Source organism: Pyrgilauda ruficollis, unplaced genomic scaffold, assembly GCF_017590135.1.
Source record: "Pyrgilauda ruficollis isolate IOZ18807 unplaced genomic scaffold, ASM1759013v1 scaffold48, whole genome shotgun sequence".
Classification (NCBI taxonomy): Eukaryota; Metazoa; Chordata; class Aves; order Passeriformes; family Passeridae; genus Pyrgilauda; species Pyrgilauda ruficollis.
Window position 1 is genome coordinate 8,626,245 of NW_024526377.1, and position 12,896 is coordinate 8,639,140.

Genomic DNA, 12,896 nt, shown 5'->3' on the forward strand with positions numbered 1-12,896 from the left:
GCAGCTGGCACAGCAACACCAGAGGTTTTTCACAGGGGGGAAAGGCTGCAGTTCTCAGGTGGAGGGCTGAGGTTGTGTAAGGTACAGCATGTATTTACCTGGCCAGAAAACTGATGTGGGGGTGATGTAACACTGCACTGGAAAAGAGCTCCTTAAAAGAAATGAATTTCATAAATAACTTGTGAACAGGACTTTTCCAGAGCAGCTGAACAAGGTAAGGGCTGTGTTCCAAGTGGGTATTCCAAAACATTTGAGGCATTAAAGAATTCCAGGTGTAGAAGAGGGTATCCCAAAGATGTGGAGTGGGATTGTTCCAAAAACACTGATGGACTCTGCACTGTCCCACCTTTTACAGTTATATAACAACTTTATGATAGGATGATAGGTATTTGTATTATCAACTCATTTCTATTTAAGAAGACACAGGTACCCAGGGAAGAATTCTTTTGCAGTGCACACACATGAAATAAAGAGTCAGAGTTTCACTGGTAACACCTTTTTAATAGGTCAAAGTAACTGTACAGTTCATTATATTCTTCCTGAGAATAATTTATATCCCTCAACAGCAAAAAGGGAGTGTGGTTTTTATTTTAACAGAACAGATGGCATAACTGGAAAACCAAGGAAAATCTAATTACATTCTCTACTGTAACTCCTCCCAGGCAAGATAGACAAAAGGATGGGTTAGTTAACTACAGTGGGTTTAAAATAGTCATCATGGCTTTAATCTGTCTTTATAAATTATATAAAAATGGGGGACATGAATGGTTACAGATCTTCTCTAAATGCAGCTCTGAATTGCTCTGGTACAAAGCAGCATTTTCACTTCCAAGGAAAACAACATTGCTACAAAAGAACTGGCACGTTATCCTGGTGAAAAAGACGAGTGTTCAGTTGTGTCCTACAGCTATTTCCAAACAAATGCTTCACACAGTCACGTAAAAGTAAAAGGCAGGAAGATGAAGAGGGCTTTAGTTTGTCTTGAAATGACTGAAGTCTTGAAAATATAGCTTTTTATTCTTTCTCTGTAAATCGTGATTAGCATATTGCGACGTAAGTGTTCTAATAAAAAAAATTCCAGTCTGGATAGTTCATATACTGTGGGCAAGAATTCTCAGCCCTGAGGTTTCCCCGAATTCTTCACTTCACAATATCTTTCTCCCATCTGCTGCTCCAACAGTTTTGGCTCCGAGACCGTGCCCCGGTGGCAGCTCAATGGTGGCAGCTCAGTGCGAAGCGTGTCCCATGCGATGGAGTGACCTGCCCCGTGCCCCAGCTGAGCGCCCGAGGGCTCCTGTACAAACCTCATCTGCTGATAATGCCCTGCCTGAATCCCAGCTCGGCTCTACCAGAGGGACTTGGTTAAACTGTTGCAATGAGAGAACCCGAGGGCTCGGTCAGGTCTGCTGAAGCCAGAGGCGCTGGAAGGCCAGGACTGCACTGGGTTAATCCTCACTGCTGGTGGAAGGTGAAGGAACATCCTGTCGCAAGCAGAACTCCGAGGCTGATGATGCTCCTCCCTCAGTGCTTAGTGCGGTCTGGACTGGCTGATTTTCAGTCTGGCTTGATCGATGACATCCAGCAGGTTTTTGGCATCCACAGCCAAGGCGTGAGCAGCCGTCAGCATTTGCTTCTTGTACTCCTGCTGCAGGCTGGTCATGACGTACTGCTGGGCCAGCTTCATCTTGTTGATGAGCTCGGCCAGGTCCGAGTTCAGCAGCTTCTGTGCCATCTCAATCTGCAACGAGACAACCCCGTCAGCCCTGGGGGTTTGAAACACTGCACTCACAGCAATACCCCAGAGCCACAGCCCCTGCCTGAGCTGGGCTGTTTCTGAGGGCACCCCAGGGAGCAGCAGATGGAATTTGGCACCTGCTGAGCCACCCACTGTTAAACAGCACCAAGACCCAAGTAGTGGATTTTAAACCACAACTTGGCATGAACAGCCTGTAATGGGTTTTCAGGTTCTTGTTAGCTTTACTCTTTTTATTACTGAAGCAGCTCCAAAGCATAGAAGCAGTTCTAAAAAATGAAACAAGAAGGCAGATAGAGGTTACTTAAGCACACGGCTAAGTCAGCATGAACCTCTGAGATGGCACTTACAGAACCATTGTACCACACTCATTCAAGGTTTTGGAGGAAAACTGTTTTAATTATGAACTTCGTTGAAAGCTCTCAGTCACTCCTCATCCAGAACTACAGACAACCTTCCAGGTGTACCAAGCTCTGCTCAATTACCTCTTCAATGACCTGGTGTGCAAGCAAATGACAGGTGACATCTGCACTAAGAATTAACCCTCAACTGATTCCCTACTGTGGAATACTGGGGTTTATGTCACCTTCCTATGGGTGACACCTATATCCAGTTTAAGAATCCTCACTAATACCAAGCCTAAGTTCATGCAGCAATTGTAATGAAATTCATTTAATGCAGAATTATAACCCAGGAGTTCAGGCTGCTCAGGGAACCAGAAGGTGTGCCTGTGCCAAGAAGGGAGCACCAAAACCTGTCCCAATGGGCTGAGGCTGACTGGGAAGGCAGTGGCTGAGCACCAGGTAAGCAGAGCTCCACTTACCTCTCTGTGGGTGCTTGCAGGGAGCACTGGGAGGGTCTCATCTACTGTTGCCAGTAAAGTTCTTAATGCCAAACCAACCTCCTAAGAAAAAAAGATTAAAGAAATAAACTTCAAAGACCTGGAAGAAATGAGTGAGAGAATTTTAGGAGTGCAAGAGGCAGTGGATACATTTAATTGCTCATCTGGATAAGGAGAGAGTTGGAACGTGCCTAAGGCACTTCAAAATCCCACCTGCAGTCATGTCTATCACCATCAAAACAACATGCCAAAGGCTTAAGAACAAGTTTTTCTCATAAAAAGTGAAAATGTGGAGAAGACAGCACACTACTCAGGACCCTGGACAAGCACAGGCAAGCTGGGCATGAAGCAGTGCTGTCCACAATACTGGGCATGGAATCCAAAGTTCCAACATCTGACCACAAGTCACCCACCCCATGAACACAAACAGCTTTTCTACTTCCAGCTTTCCAGAAAATTTCTCCTACATCACTTGAAGACCTCATTCAGGGTAGAAATGCACCCTGACTTTAGGCATTGCCCCCGTACCTTCACCATGGGCACGTACTCCTCGGGCGGGGCCGGCTGGATTTTACTGGACATTTCTATCACCGCCTTCACCAGCCCCGTGACGTTCTCGTAGACTTTGTCATTGGAGCGGTCCAGGTTGGCCGTGGGAGGAGGGCTGATCTCCTGCGGCTGAATCTGCAAGCAGAGAGGGGCTGCTGGACCTGCCGTCCCCAGCAGATGGGGCTCGGCCGCTTCCCAGCCGGGAAGGGCTCCGGCTCCCCGAGTTCCCACAGCCCCGCCCGGCCCCGCTGCTGCCCTGAGCTGGCCGAGCACGCTGGGACTGAAGGAAGTTTCTTTTAGTTCTTCTGACTGAACCTGATCTCTGAAATGACACTGGGCAACTTTTACCAGGGTTTCCCTGAAGAAATTCCAGTGTAACAGTCAACAGAGAAGGAAATAATTTGAGGCATGAGAGTACTGAGTACTTAACATGTCTCAGTGGTTCAAGTTCCACTGTGAGGGCAACAGGTCCCTGTTCCAGAAGGGCTTTTTGTGCTCCAAAATAATGTCAGAGCACACAGTAACATACTGATATGTTAAAGAGAGAACTGGAATGAGATCATCCTTCCAAGCCAAACTATTCCATGATTCTATGACATCATTCTTTTGTTAGCGAAAATCTAACAGCAGGTTAACAAAAATGGTGTCACCAGGGAAACATGGAATGCTTTTAGACAGTTGATTTCCAAGAGATCACAAAAAAACTTGTAACTCATGTGGTCTTTACTCAAGTAAAACTTCCAACAAGTCAGATATGTCTGGAGTTCAATCCAAGACAGACTGAATTAATCCCAGGTCTGAAATGAAAGAAACTTTGCCAACATACTTTGTAAGGTCCTCATTATCTCAGAACTGCAAAACTACCAAGCATCCCAGCTTCCTGCAGCTATTCCCTACAACGGGATGCCCAAGCAACAACTCAATGTGAACAGAAAGTTTAAAAATTCCTGATTTCCTCCTGGATCTGAGATGGTTCATGGTGCTTCAGCTCCCTACACTGGGTTACTGCTGGCTCTCAGGCCTGCTCCCAGCTCCAGAAATTTTTCACTGCAAGCCCCTGAACCACTGCCCTGAGGAAACTATGGAATGCTTTGATGAGACTTTCTCTAAGGAAGGAGTGCAGGATTCAGTACACGGTGATTCCATTTTGTAGCATTTCATTAAGTGGACACCAACAGCTATTAGAGATTCAATCTAGTGCATTGATCAGAAAATACCTTAGGAAAAAGAACACTGTAATTGCCTCAATCAGCAGGGAAAGGCTGTGATTCGAATCAGTTTCAGCAATCAAGAAGTTAAAATAGTCTTTTGGCAAAGTCACATGCAAAGACATTTTGGAATAGGGCACGTACACACACGCTCACGCACTGCTTACCCTCCATGGCTATGGTTGAGCAGAATGTGGGGGGAGGTTAAAGAAATTTACCAAAAGAAGGGAAAAAAAGAAAAACAATATTAATAAAACTCAGCAGGAAAAAAAACCAAAAAACCAAAACAGAAAAAAACCAAACAAACCCAAAACATGTGTAGCAATCAGAGACCAGTTAAAAAGCCTGCAAAGAAAACACATCCTCACCAGAACCGGCAGCCACTCGTGTTAGCTCTGGGCCCTGTGTGACAGAACAGCTGCTGTGCACCCCTGTGGGCAGTGGAAGGCTTTGCCATGCACCCCATGCTTCCTCCTGACTCAAACACGGGCAGGAGATCATGCAAAGCTGGACAGGAGCAAGCCAGTCTGGCGAGCAGCAGAGTGGTGAGTGGAGCAAGGGCCTGGGAAACCTGTCCTGGGAACGCTGGACAAACAGGGACAGAGCAGAGCTGCTGGTCCCTCTGCACAAACAGTCCAGGACTTGATGCGTTTAAGAAAATTTTGTATTCATCTTTCTGACACTTTTTGTTTAGGTAAGTCATGATGGGAAACACATGGCCATTTAACTGTGCAGGACTTGTTCACAAGAACTCATCCCATGGCCAGGAACTACCAAGAACCCATTCCAGATGATTCCCAACCCTTAGAACTCCAGACCCAAACCTTTTAAGACCATGGACATCGTATTTCTTAGTCCTTGGTTTCTCTTTATTTAACCCCAATATCAACACCACTATTCTGCAGAATTTTGAGTTTCTTTGTGGAACTGGCTGACTCTGCCTCACCCAGGAGCTCTCTGGAGACTGCCCTGAAGGCTCCCAAGGGCAGCAAATTCCAATCCTCTTCATCTGAGCTCTCCCTGAAAAGGGACTCTGAACTGGGTGTACAGAAAAAGGAGTCTGAAATGAACCCTAGAAGCATCTTCAGTTTAGGACTGCAACCATTAACAAAGCTATGCCAAAAAGTAATGGGCTATTTTTCTTCAAGGGGTATAAAACAATCCAATTCCAAGAAAATTTTGACAGAAGAAAAAATCAGCCCTTCTTTCCTACTCAAAGAGCTATTTAGTACACAAATCCTGTTCACTTGTCACTACTGATGTCTCTGACTGCTCAGGTTTGTTTGTTGTCAGAAATCTGTATTTCAAAAACATTTTTTCATGTTCCACCATCAGCATTTAGAAAGGAAATTTTAGAGAAGCCGAGTTTAGTAACACATCTGTTACTGCTTTTTTATGTTTTCTGAGGCTTGGCAGCTCATAAAGCACTGGCATCAGTTTATAATAAATAATCCTGCTCAAATTCACCACTGCTAGCTATTTACACTGATTCTTAAACATTCCAATAATCCCAGAACACGAGCAGGAGTGAGACAGGCTGGCAGCGGCTGGGATCAAGTTGTGCTGAACACACTGCTCTTGCTGGCAGGTTCTGAATTTCATGTTCAGATGAACTGGGCTTTTTCTGTTTTCCCTTAAATCACCTAAAATAAGGGTCACTCATCCCAACTGCTGTGGCCACCACACCATGGATTCCTGTTCTTTACTACAGGCCTGGCAGGGCTGTTTCCTGGAGATTAGAAAGGTGGCAGAGTCCCACAGGCAGGAAACAGCACACAAAGGGATAATTTTGGAGTGCCTGACATCCTTAGGAGCAGTTCTGTGGACACCAATTGCAGCAGGGGCAGGACACTGCACCCTGCAAGAGCACCTCTGCCAAGACTGTCAAGTTTCAGTTTTGGCTTTATTGCTATTTATGAGAAATGAAATAACACATCAGGAAGTATCTCACTCCCAGATCAGACAGCCCATTTCCCCTCTTCCCTTGCTCCCCAGAGCTGGTAGGGTTTGAGGAGCCCTGGTGCTGCAGCAAGAGCTTTTTGAGCACTGCAGGAGAGGTCTCACCTCCTGGGACCAAGGACAGGAGACTTTGGTACCATCTGAGTAACTGGGATCCCTGGCCATGCTCCATCCTGCTCAACAGGGAGCTGGGTCCATTTGGCACCTCATCATTTCAAACTAGAAATAAGCTCACCTGGGCAGGTTCTAGGTGAGGAGCACAATAAATTACAGCCAGGGAGAACCTGAGTTCCCTCCCCACTCCCCTGGAGAGCTGCCAGAGCGTGTTTGCCCCATGACACTATTTACTCATGAACTTTGGTCCCGTTTGCTTTCCACAGTCTCTACTTCAGGAACACCCAACTACCTCAGAGCTGTCATGTTTGTCTGGCTGGGGCTATTTCACGTGGCCCTGGTAATGTTCCATTTCCTGGGGGGTGTTTCCCTACCTTCACTCCCTCGTTGTAGCTGTCCACGGGGCTGTTGAGGCTGGCGAGGCTGCCCAGGTGCCCGGGGGCTCCGGGGCGCGGAGGCTTCTTTGGCGGAGCTGCGTGATCTGCTCGACAAAAAAATTGTGTTTTTAGAGCAGCAACGCGTCAGATGCACCTGGCACCCTTCTGTATGTGCTCTTCTCTGCCAGAGATGGGACATCTTTAGGTGTCCTGCAGTAAATGCACTGTTTGTGGGAGCTGCACTTTATGAGAGCAGGATTGTTTCAGTTAAATATTTGAAACTCCTTTTGTGGGGTAACTGCTACTGCTCTGACCACAGCTACCTCAGCCCTGAGATGGTGTCATCCCTGGTACCACAGCTGAATGCCAACATGCTGTGTGTATCTGGGAAACTGCATTTCTTCCCAGCAGCAAATGGTGTGATTCACTTTTGAGACTGAGAAACCCAATTTTAGGTGTCTACTGCTGTTTTACATGTCTGAACTCCACCCTGGGTGAATTCCCACTCTGACTCAGCTTCCTCTAGACATTTCCTGCTTGTTGATCTAAACACTTCCTTGGCTTTGCTGACTGCATGTCTGGGGCCTGCATGAGGACCCTGAACACACAGGACACAAACATCAATGTGTAGTACCTGGAACTGAATCCACTCTGTATGGAAATACTGCCATGAACTTTTGTTGACTACTGCTGCTACAAGACTTGTAATCAAGTACTCAAAATGTCAGTATCTGCATTTACTGCTTACCTGGTTTTCCCACAGGCTGATATATGTGCTGGTTACCAGCCTATAAAATAAAATAAAATAAACATATAAAGTAGTTATTGCAGTGCTTGCAATATCTTGCAAAATCTTTCATCAGCACTATCTTAATCTCAAACACCAAGAGCAGCCAGCTCTCAGCACATTTCCCACCAGCTGAAAATACATCCCAATTCACCATCATCAGTCCCTCACTACAGGTCTATTACTTACAGAGCAATAAAAGAATTTGCATGTATTTTGTACTGCTCACAATAGCCCTGGCCTCCACATTGCAGTTCATCCTTCCTTACTCAAGTAAGGAAGTTCATCCTTCATTACTCAAAGGTGGTGAGACAGTCACAGGCATTTTCAGTCTGGGTCCACAGATCCAACTGTAGAGGTCATGGTGGTGAAGGAGAAATGACAACACAACAAAGAGACTCCAGAACTTCCTGCTGAACGGTTCTGTAATGGGAACACACTTCAAAGCTGGTTGCTTTTTGGTTTTGTTGAAAAGCTCTTAGTCAAGGCCCATTTGCTCATCCACTTGGAAGAATTTCTTATAAAGTATTTAAGGAGTATCTCTGTGTCAACTGCCCTGGCCCTCAGGGGTAATTTTAACTTCCCAAAATTCAACTGGAAATATCATGCAGTGGACACAAAGAGGTCCAGGAAATTCCTGTGAAAGTAACTTCTTGGTGCTTCAGGTAGTAAGGAAGCTGACTGGGAAAGGTGATTCCTGGAATTGTTGTTTATAAACAGAGAGGGACTCATGGGCCAGTGCTGAGCAGTGGCTGCCTCGGTCATGGCATCCACAAAGGACCTGAACTTCAAATTGTTGGAGGTAGGAGAAAAAATTCCAGCAAAACCTTGGCTATGGAGAGAGTGGACTTTGGGTGCTTTCCAGGAAATAGCGAGGTCCCCTGGGAATCTGCTTTTGAAAGAACTGGAGTCCATGGATGTCAGCTGATTTTTAAGAGCAATCTTTAAAGAGCACAATTCCAGAGTGCTGGAAATCAAGCAAGCAGGGCAGAAAAGGGCCTGGCAGAGCAGGGATCTTCTAGAACTTAGGTGGACAATGGAAGTGTACAGACTTTGGAAACAGGGACAGGTGGCATCTCTACAGAGATGCTGTTTGCAGCTGCAGGGAGAGAATTGGTGCTGACAAAGCTTGACTGCAGTTCAGCTGGACAGCACCACAAGAAAGGCTTTTTAAAAATGTCAACAACAGGAGAACCAGAAATGACACTGGTCTGTTGCTCTGTGAGGTTGGTCACCTCACAAACAGGGACATGAAGCAGAGGCATTGAATCATGTCGTTACCTTTGATTTGTGCTGTTAACCTAAATGTTTCAAATCTGATAACCCCAAGGGAAAAGAAAGAGAGCAAGAGAGAGGCAGAAGAATGGTATCCCACAAAAACAATTCTTGCATTTTTGCTTCCACAAAATTGTGTATTGAAAGTACAGGTCAAAAGAATGTGATCAGACAGGAACTGCCAAAATGTGGGTGGTAACTTCTCATTTGTATCACTGCCCAGTTTCTCATCCTCTCAGTCAGAAACTCAAATTGACTCACAGCAGCATTAAGCATTTCCCACTGCAAATTAAGTCAGAGTTATGTTCTGACTCTACTGAGAACTACAAGATTGAATTCTGTGACTAGAAATGTAGTTACCATGAATTAGAGTCTCCTTTAAAACCCATTTTTTCAATGACCATGAAGTGTTTTCTTCACACTCTTTCAAATGGGGTGTGATATTGGACCACCTCATGTGGACAGACAGGACTTGAAACAGTTTGGAATCTGTAACCTGTGACATGACCTGAAAATCTCCTGGGCATCTCAAAGCATCTTCACGAGCAGCACAAAATGCAGCAACACATTTCTTGAGCTTACATAAAGATGCAACAACAGCCAAGGCCTAACAGTAACTAGAATCTTCTCCAAATTCATGGAAAAAATCTTAAGAGCTTCCAGACATGAATGTCTCCAGAGACCGTGCTGCAGTGTGTCACTGATACACTAATTCATGACTGTCTTGGCTGCAAATGCAGGAAGAATTCCTGAATTCTTAAAAAGTGAAGAAATGCTGAAGCCAAAGCAGGAGTTTACAACTGCATCCCAAATGAAACAGGAGGATGAATTTAAAATGTCCACTACTTTCCTGGAGAGAAACAGTGGATGAAGCACCAAGTTTGTGCCATTGACAGTGCCTAGCCTAATCCCCCTTTTCCAACAGGATGATCGAGAGATTCCAATGGCAATTCAACAATTGAAGAGATGGTTTTAGTTAAACAGACAGGAGTTAAGCCACTAAGAAAGAACACCCGAGCTGCAGCTGCTGTCTGGGAATAAAGGAATGGCTCTGGGGTTTATTCCAATTGTTTCATAGGGGATCATTTACCCCAAACAGATTTCTGGGTAATACAACAGCAACATTTACATTCCTTGTGAGAAAACCCTTCAGATATTTAAACAACTGCAAAAGTTACTTTAATCGTGCTTCCTGTTGACAGAACTTGCAGAAAACAATCCCCATTTTTAAATAAAAGGCCCAATTCTACAGTACATGAGCACTTGGAAATTGTTGTAACATATTTGTGGAAACATTTTAATATTTGTTTCAAGAACAGCTTCAAGGCGAAAAAAACAAAAACAACCAATAAATGCCAAATCTCCCAAAGTGCCGCAGGAACCGCTTTGCTGTGGCTGCAGTTCCCACAGAAGCTGAGCCTCCTGGAAAGCTCTACCACCATGTAGTAATAGTGGAAACGTTTAGCAAAACCTTTAAATCATCTCCCACCCCCAAGACAGTGTACAGCATGTTCCACCATAAACTGGAGGAAGAGCTGGTAGAGAGGAAAAGATCCCCCACACTTACAGGGCCCTGGAGACCTCCGTCCTCCCGGTCAATGCTGCCTCTGGAGTGCCTCATGTCGGGTTTCTGAAACAAAAATCCAACGATTCACTCTGTGCTCTGCTTACCCAGTGATGTGCCCTTGGCTTAGAGGCAGTGGAAAGACAGGAAAATCCTGTTAAAAATGCACACTGACAAATCCAGATGTCATTTCACTCCAGCCCCTGCGCCCCCGCTGCCGCCACCGGAGCCTCGGCTGCTCCTCCAGCACCCGCCCCCAGCACAGGAATGAAATGCTCTAATAAACATCCAAAGTACCACTGTCCTGACACAACACTGGAAAATCTGCATTTTAGTTTTCTCAAAGGCAGCAAAACTTGGGGTTTTTTTCTGAAAAAAAAAAAAAAAGAAAAAGAAAAAAAAAGCTTGCTTCCCAACAGCAAAATTCCAACCACAGGATGAGAAATGCTGCACATTAATTCCCACTTCCTGCCCCAGGATGGCTTAAATGTACTTGGCTCCCTCTCCAAGCAAATGGGGCCAATTACTGGAGCTCTCTAAACACTCCATGTGGATACAGCCAGCCAGCAAAGCCATCCAGATGCCCTTTGCTTCCCATACAAGCAGCAAACAAATTTATATTTCATGTCTTTTCAGCACAATACAGGAACCTGGGGCTTGGTTGTTTCTAAAAGCAAAAATAAAACCACACCGATTTTGATTGGGTTTTTTTTTCACACATAAACATTTTCTCACAGAGTATCCTAAGTTGGAAGGGACTCACAAAAACCACTAAGTCAACTTCTGGCCCTGCACAGGAAAACCCCACTTATCTCCCCAGCAAATCCAGGTATGTTTTATTTATTCTTCAAGGACAATGTTGATGACATGGAAAGACAAAGGAATAGTGGATGTGAAGCCGAAGTTAATACTGATCTGAAGACACAAGTTCAGCAAAATTACAGTGTGCTTCTTGTGCACCAATTCTGGCACTTAAAAACAAGATTTATCTGACTCTCTCTTATGAGACTGGATGAAGAGTCACTGATAGCTCAAGGGATAAAATGGTCACACACAACACAAAAATAACATTTTTTATTTAGAGAAATGTAGGTGCAGCTAAACACAGTGTCACTAAACTGACCACATGTTCTTTCAGACTTAATTTAGGGGGACAAACACATCTTTTTCTTGTTTTAAAGCTATTTGAGATTCCTTCCTCCTGTAAGAATAATTCCAACTCAGAAATGCCACTAAATGACCCTAAAAACCAGCAGGGCAGAAAGAACCTGCAAAAACACACTAATATTGATCTTCTGTCATCAAAAACAGTCCAGTTGTGCTGCCAGTCAGTCAGAAGGGCCAACATTTGGGATTTTCATTCAGTCTTCTGCAGACTGAGTGAGGCACAGCCAGAGACAGTCACTGCCTGAAAGAATGTGTAGATTAAAAATAGAAAATCATATCAGACAGGGAAATATTTAACCCCCTCTTAAACGTGAAGAACTGAAAGAGACACAAGTGGTCTCCTCATGTTTTTCCAGGAATTTGTGACAAATTTCAAGAAGAAACCTATCACTGACTCATCTCCAGTTTATTTCCTTATTATGATAAAGGAATTTTTTCTGATTAAAGTCTCATTTGATCTGAGTACGTCTGAAACTTCACTCGACAGGTAAGGTCATGATTCTCATTGTATTCTTCAGCTAAATCAAACAGCTATTCTTGTTAAATATCCATATAAAGCATATGACAAACTACATTTCTACTACACTGATGCTCACAATTTGCCATTGTTTCACGTTCATTTCTAGTCAGGAAAGTGCCCAAACTCTTTGGAAATAACCAAAGACTATATATTCTATCATTATAGAATATATTTATTACTATAATTTATTTTATATTTTAATGTTCTTTGCACTTATAGCAATTTATTACTCAAAAAATGCACCTTAAACCATAGAATGGTTTGGACTGGAAAGAACGTTAACGATCATCTCATTCCAACACCTTCCCTTGGACCATCTAGAACACGTTCCTCAAACCAGACTCCAGAGACAATGAAATATTGAGCATTTTAAAAGAGTCAGAAGCACAAAAATGCACACTAGTCCAAGTAACAGGACTTTTTTTCGTAGTGATATAAGCAAAAACTTAAATTAGCAGACACAAAACCCATCTCCTCTCTTTGTCTTGCTAAGAAGGTCCCTCCTTCCAGCATCCAAAGCCTCCAAGTCACAGCAACAATTCCATTCCCCAAGTCTCCACCAGCAGCCAACCTGCAGCACGTTGAGTTCTCTCCAGGATAGCCCAACTTGGACAGCACACAACCCACAGCCCAGGAATTGCTGCACAGAAAAGCTGCAAATGCTCATCAAGTATCACAAAAATGGTGATTATTAACTTGGCCTCCACACAAACACGGCTGTGGTGCTGCCCTGGCATCTCCAAGAACATGATCCTAAACTGCAGATCCCAAGTGCCAGGGGG

At 44.4% G+C, this 12,896-nt stretch overlaps 1 protein-coding gene across 9 annotated transcripts in view; it reads right to left on the reverse strand.

Annotated features, from left to right (window-relative positions):
- Positions 1–480: 480 nt before the first annotated feature.
- The window catches only part of PTK2 (protein tyrosine kinase 2), a 187,765-nt gene continuing 175,349 nt past the window's right edge, over positions 481–12,896 (reverse strand). For 6 of the 9 annotated variants that reach the window (XM_041479493.1, XM_041479495.1, XM_041479491.1 and 3 more), the window contains 7 exons: positions 10,431–10,493; positions 7,550–7,589; positions 6,799–6,905; positions 4,519–4,527; positions 3,123–3,278; positions 2,577–2,657; positions 481–1,738 (listed from right to left, as the gene is read on the reverse strand). In XM_041479493.1, coding sequence (XP_041335427.1) covers positions 1,529–1,738; positions 2,577–2,657; positions 3,123–3,278; positions 4,519–4,527; positions 6,799–6,905; positions 7,550–7,589; positions 10,431–10,493 — 666 coding nt within the window. In that variant the 3' untranslated portion in view covers positions 481–1,528. The remainder of the gene's footprint in view (positions 1,739–2,576; positions 2,658–3,122; positions 3,279–4,518; positions 4,528–6,798; positions 6,906–7,549; positions 7,590–10,430; positions 10,494–12,896) is intronic. The other 3 variants (XM_041479492.1, XM_041479489.1, XM_041479487.1) reach the window with 1 other exon arrangement.